Source organism: Phyllopteryx taeniolatus, chromosome 21 (assembly GCF_024500385.1).
Source record: "Phyllopteryx taeniolatus isolate TA_2022b chromosome 21, UOR_Ptae_1.2, whole genome shotgun sequence".
NCBI lineage: Eukaryota > Metazoa > Chordata > Actinopteri > Syngnathiformes > Syngnathidae > Phyllopteryx > Phyllopteryx taeniolatus.
Genome location: NC_084522.1, coordinates 1,796,422 through 1,809,627, shown reverse-complemented (window position 1 = coordinate 1,809,627; position 13,206 = coordinate 1,796,422). Strand labels below are relative to the sequence as shown.

At 41.0% G+C, this 13,206-nt stretch overlaps 1 protein-coding gene across 5 annotated transcripts in view; it reads left to right on the top strand.

Annotated features, from left to right (window-relative positions):
* elmo1 (engulfment and cell motility 1 (ced-12 homolog, C. elegans)) overlaps window positions 1–13,206 on the top strand; it is a 45,423-nt gene that overhangs the window by 14,434 nt on the left and 17,783 nt on the right. For 2 of the 5 annotated variants that reach the window (XM_061760084.1, XM_061760087.1), the window contains exons 2-7: window positions 7,545–7,676; window positions 9,032–9,072; window positions 9,177–9,249; window positions 9,343–9,393; window positions 10,005–10,174; window positions 12,053–12,088. In XM_061760084.1, coding sequence (XP_061616068.1) covers window positions 7,599–7,676; window positions 9,032–9,072; window positions 9,177–9,249; window positions 9,343–9,393; window positions 10,005–10,174; window positions 12,053–12,088 — 449 coding nt within the window. In that variant the 5' untranslated portion in view covers window positions 7,545–7,598. Of the gene's footprint in view, window positions 1–1,867; window positions 2,026–7,544; window positions 7,677–9,031; window positions 9,073–9,176; window positions 9,250–9,342; window positions 9,394–10,004; window positions 10,175–12,052; window positions 12,089–13,206 lie in introns of those variants that run through there. The other 3 variants (XM_061760086.1, XM_061760088.1, XM_061760085.1) reach the window with 2 other exon arrangements.

Here is a 13,206-nt window from a genome sequence, read left to right as displayed (position 1 = left end):
TCATAGCCCAAAAAATTGCTTTGGCGTTTGTCTTTGCATTTACGTGACTATTAAATTGAATTAATTTTGTTCAGTGCTTTGTTACAACACTTGATTATAGCACCATATTTCAATGCGTTTTAAAAAATTTTTTTACATTTGGACAAATAGTCTCGCCGCTTTCTCCAGATCTTCGTTCCGATCAGTAGGCCCGATTCTTCTAGCTAATTATTTCGACGCTTCATCAGGACGCTTCGTTCCGATGCTTCCATCTGACGCTTCTTGTTTGAATGATTTCCAGAATCGTATTTCTAAAGCCAAGTAACACTCCCACTTGAGCTCGCGCACACGTCTGTGTTGGGCTGACGAAATTGCTGAAAAAATGGTCTTAATTCATTGATAGTAAATCAGTTTGAATAAATTGCCAACAAAATGTTATTGTCTCACAGCAAAGAAAATGTCCTTTTTGTATTTTTTATTGCGATTGTGACGGTAAGTTAAAAATAACATGGGCAATTACGGTATGCTGTTAGGCTAACGACATGTAGTTCACGTGCACAATAACCCATAAAACGACACAGAATGCATTTTAATGTATGAATGTTTTAGTAAGAAAGTTCAGGTTGTCCAGTATTATCAGGAACTCACAGTTTGTGGACTCAATAAAAATGTTTTGACCTCACTCGGTTGAGAAGCCGAGGCGCAGAAAGCGCGCGCGCCCTCAGAGACTAACGTAGCCTCCGGGCTAACACCACCAACGATAGCGGCCAAAGTCTTCCAGCGTCAACACCCAATTGTTACATTGTTTTCCTGTTTCTTTCCCGCCGCTGACCTTGATGTCGACTGATATGCGCTTACGTAAAGGCGGCGGGGCGGTTATGTTATTTTTAAACGTGAGGGGGGGGGGGGGGGAAAACCAAAAATGTTTCTCATGGTCAAATTATGTAAGACACCTGAAGTGCGGAAGTGGTTTGAACAGACACGGTCACGGACCTGCGTTACATTATCAACATATTCATTCCTTCTTTTCTCAAAGTTACTACAAATGTGTACTAAAACTAATGCACTCTTGGGGGTCTTTTGAAAAGGAGTCTTTTTTTAATTCAATGGACAAATGGAATGTAGCACACACTATTCACTCACAATATTACCCCCCAAAAAAGCCATAATTCTTTAGGATGTCGCAATCTTACAAAGTTTATTTAAATATAAAGAAATATAAAAAAAAAAAAAAAATGTACAATTGGGAAGGTTGCCGTCATATTTGTAAATAGCGTAACATCGTAATGTTACAACAAAGCGAAAGAGATCGTTATCGAAGAATACAGTCGAGAAAAAATGTTTTTCTTTACGAGGAAAGTGATTTTTCAGAAAATGTCTTAATTTTGCAAGAACGTTAACATTTTACAAGGAAAAATACCTTCATTTTACGATAAATGTTTTTCTATGAAAACTCACTTTTACTCAAAAAGTCATTTTCCAAGAGAAAAATAACATTTGAGAAAAAGTCACAAAGTCATACTTGCACAAAGAAGAAAGTGGCAAAATTGCAAGGAGAAGCGGTGAAGCAAATGGATGAATGAAATAATGCCCGCCAGGATTTGATGCGCTGAGAAACGCAGAAAAACATCTTGCAAGATGTTGAGCTCATGCAGGGCGGCGCGGACGCGGCGGACGCGGCGTGCACGTGACCTGCACACATGTTGGTTTTTTGTTTTGTTAGAGTTTTTGTCATCGTGCTCGTCTGTTTTGCCGTGACTGCCGAATGACGGGTATGTTTTATTTTTATTTTTTGCTTTGTTTTGTACTATTCTTTTGTACTGACGTCACACTTCCTCGTCGCTCTTTCGCCTGTGCGCCGGCGCCGGCTCGTTTCCTCTTTTCTTGACGAATCCAACTTCCCCCTCTCGGCCCTGTGCGGCTTCGGCGCAAACGGTCGCCTTTTCGCTAGCATGTCGGCACCGACCGAGTCAGGAAAGTTTGTTTATCCGCTGGACATTTGGAATCCTTTGAGCAGGTTGGAATAAACCAGGAGGCGCGGCTGCGGTGAGTCCACTTGCCGTCTGGGTTTTACAAAAAAAAGCTCACAATTTTAGGGGAGTCGTTCTAATTTTATGACAAAAAAAGGCAATTTAAAAAAAATCTTAATTTTGCTGGAAGAAAAAAGGCATAATCATAGGAGACAAGATATTTTTTTTTCACAAGACAAAATATAATTTAACAAGAAAAGGTCATACTTTAAAAAAAATAAATAAATTAAAAAAAAATCCGGAGTACCCGGAGAAAACCCACGCAGGCACAGGGAGAACATGCAAACTCCACGCGGGCGGTGCCGGGGATCGAACCCCGGTCCTCAGAACTGTGAGGCTGACGCTCTAACCAGTCATCCACCGTGCCGCCTTAACGAAAACAATTCAATAAAATAGTCATAATTTTACAACAAAAGTCTTAATTTTCCAAGAATATTTTGTGGACAAGGAAAAAGTCTGAATTTTTGAGGGAAAAATCCCGAATTTTGCAAGAAATGTCTTAATTTTCTGAAAATAGACATAATTTTATGACAAAAAGTCTTGATTATACAAAGATATTATTTTATGAGAGAGTCAAAAAAATTACAAGAAAATAGTTCCAATTTTGTGACAGTCGCAATTTTACAATTAAAATTAAAAATAAAATAAATAAAAATAAAATGTAGTTCTAAGAGGGAGAGTCAGAATTTTACGACAAAAAGTCTATCATTTGCCAAGTAAAAGGTAGAAATTGTAAAATTTCAAAAAGTAATCCTAATATTAGATTAAAAAAGGAGTAATTTCTCAAAAGGCCATCATTTTCTGAGTCTTGATTTTACAAGAAAAACATCATTTCTCAAGAAAACTTTTTTTTTTTGAGAAAATTGACTTTCAAGAGAAAAAAAAGAATTTTACAAGCAAAATTCTGAAATATACGATAAGTCATATTTAACAATAATTCTTAATTTTGCTAAAAAAAAAAAAAACCTATAATTTTACTAGATTTCTGAATTTTATTCAAATATCTTTTACAAAAAAAAAAATCTTCCTTTTACAATTAAGAAGTTATAATTTTATAGAATGAATCACATGTTTCTGACCCAAAAGTCTTCAAAGAAAATATTTTAGGAGAAATGCTAGTTTAACAAGACCGGTGTGTGCAGACGTCGGCTTTTTGGTTAGCACAGCGCTAACGCAAGTTTGCTAGCGTACGACCTGCGCCGCCACAGGCCCGCCCTCTCGCCTCCCCCCCAATCGAGACGTTGGCCGTCCGGCGGGCGTCGCGCGCATTCTTGCTGCGCGGAACCTTTTGGAAATGCGGCGTCAGCGCGGGATCTAGTCCAAACCGGAAAGTTTCTTCGCGGCGAAGTCGGGCCGGCCGCGCAGTCTTGTTCCGACTATTGTTCCCGGCGGCCAGCTGGAACGGTCGCCAGCTGCTTTTAGTATCGTGTTCGCGGTTTGGAGGCTCTTGCAAGCTTCTCCCGCCCGCTCGCGCGTGCGTGCGTGTTTTTTTTTTCCGTTTTCTTTTCTTGACAGGATATCCTGCTTGCAGCATTGTAGCGAGGCCCTTGTGACACTCGCCACCTTTCCACACTCGGCTTCAGAGCGCAGCCGCCGGCTCTGTTTTCAAGCTCTTAATCCTTACAATGTACTAGTACAACATGATACTATGTACTCTACAATATACCATACATACAGAATTTTGACTATTCTGACAACTGCTTCACACCTGCGTTGCATTTTTCTTGGCAAACTCAAACATGTTGAACGAGAACGCAAAGCTTTCACTTTCCTTTGAGACCTTAGCTTACATTGAGACATGTAGCATTGTTTCATTTTTTTTTTATATGTATAAATCCATCCATGCATCCATTTTCTAGCGCTTATCCGAGGTCGGGTCGCGGGGGCAGTAGCTTTAGCAGGGACGCCCAGACTTCCCTCTCCCCAGCCACTTGGTCCAGCTCTTCCGGGGGGATCCCGAGGCGTTCCCGGGCCAGCCGAAAGACGTAGTTTCTCATTTCAAACTCATTTCGGCCGCCTGCATCCGGGATCTTGTTCTTTCGGTTTAGCTCCTCCTTTACCACAACAGACCGATACAAAGTCCGCATCACTGTATGTGTAAGTGTGTGTGTGTGTGTGTATATATATATATATATATAGTTTTATAATAACGTTCATCTAAATTTATAATTTCCTAAGTACTTCCAGCTAGAAAGCAAAGCACGGAGCGTCTCCGTGGCCGACATGCACGAGTGCAGTCTGTGAATGGGGCGATCGAGCGTTGCCAACGGCCTCTCAAAATGTGCTCGTTCTCTTCTCGTTTTTGTCTCTTTCCTTCTTCCTTGACAATTGCGCCATGTTTTTGCGGGCGTTTTTACACCAACAAGTATGGAAAATCCAAATTTTACAAGAACAAGTTGTAGTTCTTATGTGAGGGGAAAAAACATGCAACTTTATAAGAATAAATTCATACTTTTAAAAAAAGAAAAAAAGTCTGAATTTTACAAGTAAAAAGTCAGATTTTTGTAAGAGAAAAATCAAAATATTTTGTTTCCCAAATAAATATCAGAATTTCATGAGAACAGATTTTCACAAGGACATTTTTGGCAAAAATGTTAACATTCATCAAACATCCAAATGTGGGTAATTTTAAAAAGAGTCTTAAACCTACAAGAATAAAATATTACGTTTACAAGAAAAATCTTATTTTTATGAGAAAATGTACAAGAAAAATGTAATTTTGCAAGAAAAGAATCGAAATATTGCCGAAATTCTTATGAAGAAAAATCTTGTTTACAAGCAAACGTATGAATTTTACACCCGCAAATTTGACTGTTGCAAAAAAAAATCTGAATTGAATTAAAAAAAAAAAAAAATCATTTGAGAGCAAAATGACACCAATTCATGAGGAAAAGGTCTGAATTTCATAAGAAAAAAATTACAATTTTTTAACAGGAATGAACTCAGAATTTCACACCAAAAAAATCTTAATTTACATTTCTCAAGTCAGAAATTTGCAAGAAAAAAATGTTTAGAAGGAAAAAAATGTTAATTAGAATTTTTGAGGGAAAACATTTTGCAACAATTGCCCGTAGGTGCGAATGTGAGTGTGAATGGTTGTTTGTTTCCGTGTGCCCTGCTGGCACTGGCTGGCAACCAGTTCAGGGCGCACGCCCGAAGACAGCCGGGATGAGCGCCAGCACTCCCGCGAGCGAGCCTTGTGAGGATTAGCGGGCTCAACGGACGGATGGATGGATGAAAGCTTTACACCGTGTCCGCTCCAAAGTCCCCGTTTGCGCGCGAGCAAACTTGATTGTGGGCTTTTTGTATTTTGCATTGTTGTTGTTGTTGTTGTTTGCATTGTTTTCCTGGCTGGCAGCTCTCCGTCCTCCTCCGCTCTCCATTCTTTCTCCGCCTTTTGTCTTTTCGCCGGCGCGCCTTTTGTCTACCTGCTTTTCCGGCGGGGAGGTTCTGGCCCTCGGTGTCCTTTTGCGCGCCTTTGATGTTGCGCGCCCGCCCCGCCCCGCCCCGGCCGGCCGGAGGGGGCGACTTGAGCGCCTCGTAGCCCTCGTGCGAAAGCGGAGGGATGACTTTGTCCTCAGTGTTTTCTGCCGGCTCACTTTTCAAAGGCTCGAGCGCGCCCCTGCGCCCACTGACGCTTTGTAGACATGAAGGGCGGGTACCCCTTTCTGTTCTTTTCTTCTTTTGGTGTCTTTCTTCTTTTTCTCTCTTAAATGCTGCCAGCACACTAGTTAAGAGACTCTTGGATTTTGTTGTGGACATTTAATAAGATGAAAACATATTTGTGTCGATTTCTGGGGCTTTGAAGATGCTGTGGTTTGAAGCTGTGGACGCGGTTGCGTTTATTTTCAAGCGCGACAGCAGACCAGCAACTTGATTGACGTCGACGCAAGAACACGACTTGTTTTTGACTCACTGACGTTGTGCAGCATCAGTGAAAAATGGTGCGCTTTTTTTTTTTTTTTACTTTTATTAGGAAAATATTAATTTCCCCCATAAAATTGACCAAAAAATCGTTTTGCTACAAAAAAAATTTCATTGTTGTAATAAAAGCATATAGTAACTTTTATCAGAACATTTTGTGATTGTTTTTGTTTTTATTTTTTTTCTTTATTTTTTTTTTAAAAGACAAAATAAGAAAATCAGAAAGTCATTTTACATTAAAAGTCTATTTTTATTTTTTACAAGATTCTAGGTTTTCACAAACCTGTCCCTGTGTCAGTGTCATAATAGTAATAATAATAATAATAATAATAATAATACTACTCCTGATTCCGATTCTGGAGTAGCCTGAAATGACAAGTTTCGAGCCACCCATGCGAACGCGCGCCTGCGTTCTCGGCCGCTTGGAACCCGTCGACGAGGGCGCCGCCGCAACCGAACACCGGCTCGCTTTCTTCTTGTGACCTGGCTGTGGTCGCACCTTCGCTATCTGATAGCGGCCGTTATAATTAGCATAAATCCACATGAGCACATTTAAAAGAATAATATTAATAATTTTCCTTTGTTTCTCCAGGTAAGTCAATTGCCAAGTTTCTCGTTGGCAATTGGCAGGGTTAATAATTCGGGTTTCATTCCCGGGTTCTAGTTTGAAATTCGGGTTTCAAGCCATGGTTAGGGTTTGAAGGCAGCGCTAACGGTCGGAGTAGGGCATCAAGCGGCCCGGTGTTGTCGAACGATGAAGACGTGCGACGAGGCGGAGCAGTGACTCACTTTATTTTTTGGGGGGGGGGCACGTGGGGGTCGTGACAAAGCGTCGTCGGAAAGAAAGACGCATCGGCGCTATTGAGGCAGCCGCTGCCATGGCGACGGCTGCCGGCAAGAAAGCTCGTGCGGACTATTATGGGCTGACTCACGCTTAACGCCGCGCCGCTCGGGTTGGAAGATCACACGGATTCCGAGTAGGGTTTAAAGGCAGCGTTAGGGTTTTCAGAAGGATTTCATGACGGGGTTAGGTTTCAAATGAAGGTTTCAAGTTGCGCTGCGAAGCCTGGGGTTAGGTTTCAAATGAAGCTAGCATGCTTCTGTTCCGGTTTTACTAAGGGTTTCAAGACGGGGTTAGGGTCTTCCACTTCGGTTTATAGCCTAGATTAGGCTTTGAATTGAAGCTATCAAAGTTGTTTTGTGGTTTTAAACAGGAGTAAAGGTTTCAATCGAATGTGTCTAGATGAGGTTAAGGTTTCAAGCCTACGTCAGGCTTGAAAACGAGGCTTTCCAGTCTGGTTTTGGCTTTTATGAAGCACAATATCATAGAGAGCTATTTTTCTTTGGAAAAAAAAAAAAAACATCTTTTTTTTTTTTTTTTTTGGGCTCTTGTGAATGTTTTTGTGGGCGTTGGTGTGGAGGAATTAGCATAAAAGGCCGCGCGGTTAAGGTCAAGACGACGGCAAACGGCGGCTGCGGGCTACACGCTCTCGATGACCGTTTGTTTTGTCTGCGCATGCTGGAATATTTTCCTATTTTGTATTCGGACAGAAATCACGCCGGCGAATGTGCGAGGAGGAAGTGACACCGGTGCGTTTCCTGTTTTTGCAGTTGCCGATGACCCCCCTCCAGCTTTGAAGGAGGAGGCGCGAGAGCACCCGCGCCATGCCGCCGCCCGCCGACACCGTCAAGGTGGCCATCGAGTGGCCGGGGGCCTTCCCCAAGCTGATGGAGATCGACCAGGTGCCACGCACACCTCAGCGCGTTCCCGTAGTTAGCGTCAACGTTAGCATGTCGGAGGGAGAAATGCAACAAAACGGACAAGCGCTCACCTTACGCCATCCAAAATCAATATCTGGAAGTCTATGTTGAAACAAATCCAAAATATAATTCTAAAATGAAATGCATCTAAAATATGTTAAGTATGAATATTTTGGGATTGTTTTTTTTTTTTTTTTTTTTTTCAGTAAAAACATGAAGGTACTTTTTAAAAGTGCAATCTAGTCGACACAAAATATAAAATGTAAAAGGTTTCCAAATAAAAGTGTACAAAATTATAACTGCGTTTTTTATTTGTTTTTACACTCTTGCTGAATATCCTTTTTGGTGCTTTGTAAGGAAATAAAATACAAAAATTCTAAAAAATAAAAATAAAAATAAAAATAATAATAAAAATTAGAATACACTTTTTTTAATGTTTTTATTTGTCTTCGAACCAGATGGATAAAAATATATTTACAAAAAATATGAAAACTGTAAATATAAAAAGTCCAAAGAAAATGTAAAAATATACATATTTTAAAATATAATTGAAATGAAGAAAAATAATTGTAAAAAAATGTTGCTGTTAAAATCTGAAACCAAAAGCTGATTGGGAGTTGCTATTATGTAGACGTGCGTGTGTTCGTGTGACTCACGCATGCACCGCTGGTTGCAAAAGTTAGGCGTCGCCAGGGCAACGGGCGCCTCGACGACGCGAACCTCTGCAGATGTCGGCGTCGTCCTGCCCCCGGGGCGCCGGGATGCGGCTGCCGCGCGCTCTTCATCCTCGTCCTCCTCCTCTTCCTCGCACAGCTGCTCCTCCTCTTCCTCCTTTGTCACCTCTTGTTGCTGTCAGCACGCACGCGCGCGCGCGCACACGCATGCGCGCCGCCTCCACCTATTGCCAACCTCGGTCGTCCTCCGAGCACAAACGGCCGATGGCGGCGTGAGGCGATTGCGTGTGCGCGATCACGTCTGCAGAAAAGCTGATTTCTCAGCATTTTTGTGGGCTGAGGTGACAAATGCGGGTGTCGAAGCCCCCCCCCCCCTGGGAAAAGTGCGGGTATTGAAACATCCACATCCGCTGTGTCGAACCATTTCGCTACGAAAGGTGCGTGTGTCGGCACAGCCGCGTCCGCCCGCGGCACGTGGCGAAAGTGCGGGTGTCGAAGCCGTTGGCCGGTTAAAGTGCTGGTGTGGAAACACCCGCATTGACCTGTGGGGGTGAAAAGTGTGACTGTTGAACTTTTTCACCTGGAAAATTCTGCAACGTGACTTTATTGTTGAATTGGTTTGTTTCATTTTTTTATGTTCATGTTCAATTTTTGTTTTGGCAGAAAAAGCCTCTGTCGGCCATCATCAAAGAAGTCTGCGAGGGGTGAGTCGCCATGGTCGCCAAACGTTTTGGCAACGGGGCAAAATGCGCTCTGCCCCGTACAGCTCTTTTTCCAGCGGACTGAATTTTAGTTTTTTTTGTTGCAGTTGGTCGTTGGGGAACCATGACAATTTTGCGCTGCAGATCGCCGACGGCACAAATTTCTACATCACGGAAAAGGTTTTTTTTTTTTTTTTTTTTTTTTGCAAAATGGGAATTTGCTCTTAAAAAGTGGCTTCTGTGTTTCTAATTGTTTGGATTTTTGCGTCTCAGAATCGCAGCGACATCAAGAACGGCTCCATCCTGCGCTTGACCACCTCGCCTGTAAGTGGCGCCGCGCGGCACAAAAGCGAAGCAGAGCTGCAGTGTCGTCGGATGTCACAGATTAGCGTTTGATAACCCGCACGGAAACGCACAAAATGACACGAAGGGGTTACGTAATGCTTGTGGCTTTATTGCGCACCAACAGCGGGAAGAGTGGGGGTGCCGAAACACCTACATCACCCGTGGGTGTTAACGCCCATACGTTTTTGTCCCACTCCCATAGGATGCATCCATTGAACCCTTTTACCAGGGAAAATGTGGGTGTTTAATCACCCACATTGCCTGTGAGATTCTGACAAAGTGTGGGCATCGAACCCTGTCACTGGAGGAAGTGTTGAAGCACCCGCATCCCCTGCTTGTGACAAAATGTGCGTGTTGAACCCTTGCACTAGAAAAAGTGTCGGTGTTGAAACACCCGCATTTTTTTTTTCAGAGGGTGTGGGTGTTAAACCTTCTTACCGGGAAAAATGTGGACGTTGAACACTTTCGCCAGTAGAAATGTTGTTGTGGAAACACCCGCCTCCCTTGTGCGTTTTGAAGCCTTTCCCCGGGAAAAGTGCGGGTGTGTGCCATCCAGTGACCGTGCGTGTGGTGTGCTTGTCGTGGGGCAGTACCAGACGGCGCTGCAGCTGCACGAGCGCATCCAGTCGTCCAGCATGGACGCCAAGCTGGAGGCGCTGAAGGACCTGGCGAGCGCCTCGCGCGACGTCACCTTCGCGCTGGACTTCATCAACATGGACGGCATCTCGCTGCTGACGCAGATGGTCGAGAGCGGCACCGAGTAAGTCCCGCGCGCCGCCGGCCTCCAAACCCGCAAAGAGGACAAAAGAATCGGGACGGAAACCGGAATGGCAAACGGCGTTAATCCGAAACACACCAACACAATTTCTGGATTCAGTCATTACTTCTAACGGAGTTATTTTCCGAATTATTATTATTATTATTATTTTTCCATTAAATTCAATTAAAAGGGAACATTAATTGTTCATGGATTTTTACTGTTCACGGTCAGGCTGGGGCCCATTTAGCGGGGTCCAATCTCAACATTTAAAGAAGACGGACACAAGTGCTCAGTAAGATGCAGTAATATGTGTCGTTCTTCGCAGAGGATAAAGAATATATGCCCTGGAGCGTTGTTGTATTGCGTGTCTACACGTTTTACTGCACCGTTTGTTCAAATATCCGTTGCTTAAAGGGTTATAATGCTGTCGTCTTTTTTTGTATGACAAAGTTAATGTGGATGTCTAGTGCTCACTAATTTTTGTTCTCAACTCAAAGACAAAAAGCGGTCGAGCGACGGCTCCCGTTTTGAAAAAGTCGGAAGTCGAAGTACGGCCGAATTGCGTCCCGATATTTTTGTCACCAAAGGCCGCCCGGGCTCAATGTTCAGGAAGTTGGCTGAGGTCGACGTTTTCATCTGCGATGGGGAGTGTGGCCTCACATTTACGCGCACACACACACACACACACGCACGCGCGCAGGTGCACGCTGGGCAGCGCCCGAAGGTGGCGCTGCCGGTGTGGTTTTGCCAATTTGTGTGGCAAATAAAGGTTTTTAGTTTACCTGCAGCCGTCGCGGCGGCTCTCATGTTGACACCTCAATAAATCTCCTTGTATGCTAATGACCGTGCGTGCGCGTGTGTGCGCGCGTGTGTGTTGTGCAGTGAATTGCACGAGTGAAAGCTACATGGTGCCCTCTACGGGCAGAAGCAGGCACGTTTATCTTCTGTCGTCATAGCAGTTGTTTTTTATTCTTTTTTCAATGATCACAAAAATACACTGACTTTGTTTTTTTTTTTTATTATTTCTTTAAAACTTTAGAAATCACACTTATAACTACAGCAATATCGTTTTTATTTCATTATTTTTGTTCTTTTTTGCCATTTACTTCTTAAATTTGATTAGTATTTATTTACTTTCAAATATATTTAGTATTTACTTAATGATTTTTTACTCATTCTTTTAAATATTTTTTAATTTACATTTTAACCCTTTTCATTGATTTTTGATGTAGTTATTTTCTATTTAATTTGTTTCATATTGTTTTTGGATATAGTTTTCAGTTCATTTTTCATTTATATATTTTTTTACATATTTTAATGGACCTTTTTCCGTTTAATTTGTAATTTGATGCTCTTTTTTTCCATTTTTATCGTCATCTGCTCACCTTTTATTTTTTCATGTACTAATATTTAACATGTTTTAATTTTATTTTGACTTTTTTTTTTCTAAAATTAAAATTTAATTTATGTAACTCATATTTTAAAACGTTTTAATTTACTCATCTGAATTTATTTTCATTTGCGTGATAGATTTTTAATTCTTAACTTACTTAATCTACTTTTAGTTCCTTTTGTATTTTTTCAACGTATCATTGATTTGAATTTATTTAAAATCTTCTTTTGACTTTTTTTGGAATGGACTTGCATGTACCATTTATGTACCATTTTTGAGCTTAACGTACCTATTTTCTATTCACACATTTTTTTTTATATATATATATATATATTAAAAAAATAATGGCAGGTGTGTATATATATATATATATATATATACCTGCCATTTATTTATTTATTTATTTAAAAAAATATATATATTTTTTTTTTTTACCACTTCTGATTTTGTCGCTTTTGACGGCCAAGTTTGTGAAATGTTTGCAGGCGCTATCAGAAACTGCAGAAGATTATGAAGCCCTGGTAAGCCCCCCCCGGGAGATCCCCCCCCCCAACCCGGTCGACGTCCGCACATGCTCCGACGCGCTTTTGCCCGCCGCCCGCGTCTGCATGATTCAGGCCGGCAGCCCCAATGCCTTCTGGGAAATCACAAACGTATTCAAGGCTTCTGTTTTGTCTCGCATGTTCTTTTTTTTATTTTTTTATTATTTTAATTTTTTAATTTTTATTCTTTTTAAACTCTTCATGTGAGGGACGACCAAGATTTATTTTTCCATTGAAATTGAAATTCACATTTCTTTCAAATCTGCTAAGTGTTTGACGAATGAAATCTTGGTGGTCCTGCCTTTGGCTCTTCTCTGGGTTCATCTTCCGATTCATTTTAAGACATTTGGCTTGTTTTTGTCGACATGGAATCACCATTTTTTTTTTTTTCCATTTTCACCACCTTTCTTTCAATATTTCATCACAATGGATCTGTTTAAATTGACCATTTAAAAGTATTTAACCAAATTTCGACAGGCGATGGCGAACGGGCGTGCTCAAGACGAAACTCTTTAAATATATTTTGTATTTGGTATCATTTGTTTTAAATTTTTATTCCTTTACTAAAAACACCTTCATCCCTTGAAAGACTGAAGTTAATATTTAATATTTTATAATATTAAACTGTCACAGATTGAAGGATTACAAAGTTCAATAACACGAATTAAATAAAAATAAAAAACTACTTTTTTTATTTCCTGAGGAAAAATGGAAAACTTTGAGAGGACGAGGCAAATGTATTTTTATATAGCGCATTTCATACACAAGGTAACTCTGTGTGCGTTACATGATTAAAAGCATTTAAAAAGAATGAAAAAAAAAAAAAAAAACATCTTGCAAACATTTACAACAAAGAGAAAAAAAATTCAAGTACAATTAAAACGGCGTAGAGTGCAAGCAATATCGTTTAAAAGTGGAAATGCTCTAAAAAGCATTTTTAACTTGGCCTTCAAAACGTTGACACTTGGAGCTGACGTCCGTCACTTCTGTTGGCAATGGCATAAAATGTTTTTATGAGGAAAATATAATTTTACTGCAAGGGATAAAAATGAGAATTTTATAGGAGTCAAATGTTATTTTTCTGAAAATAATATCAT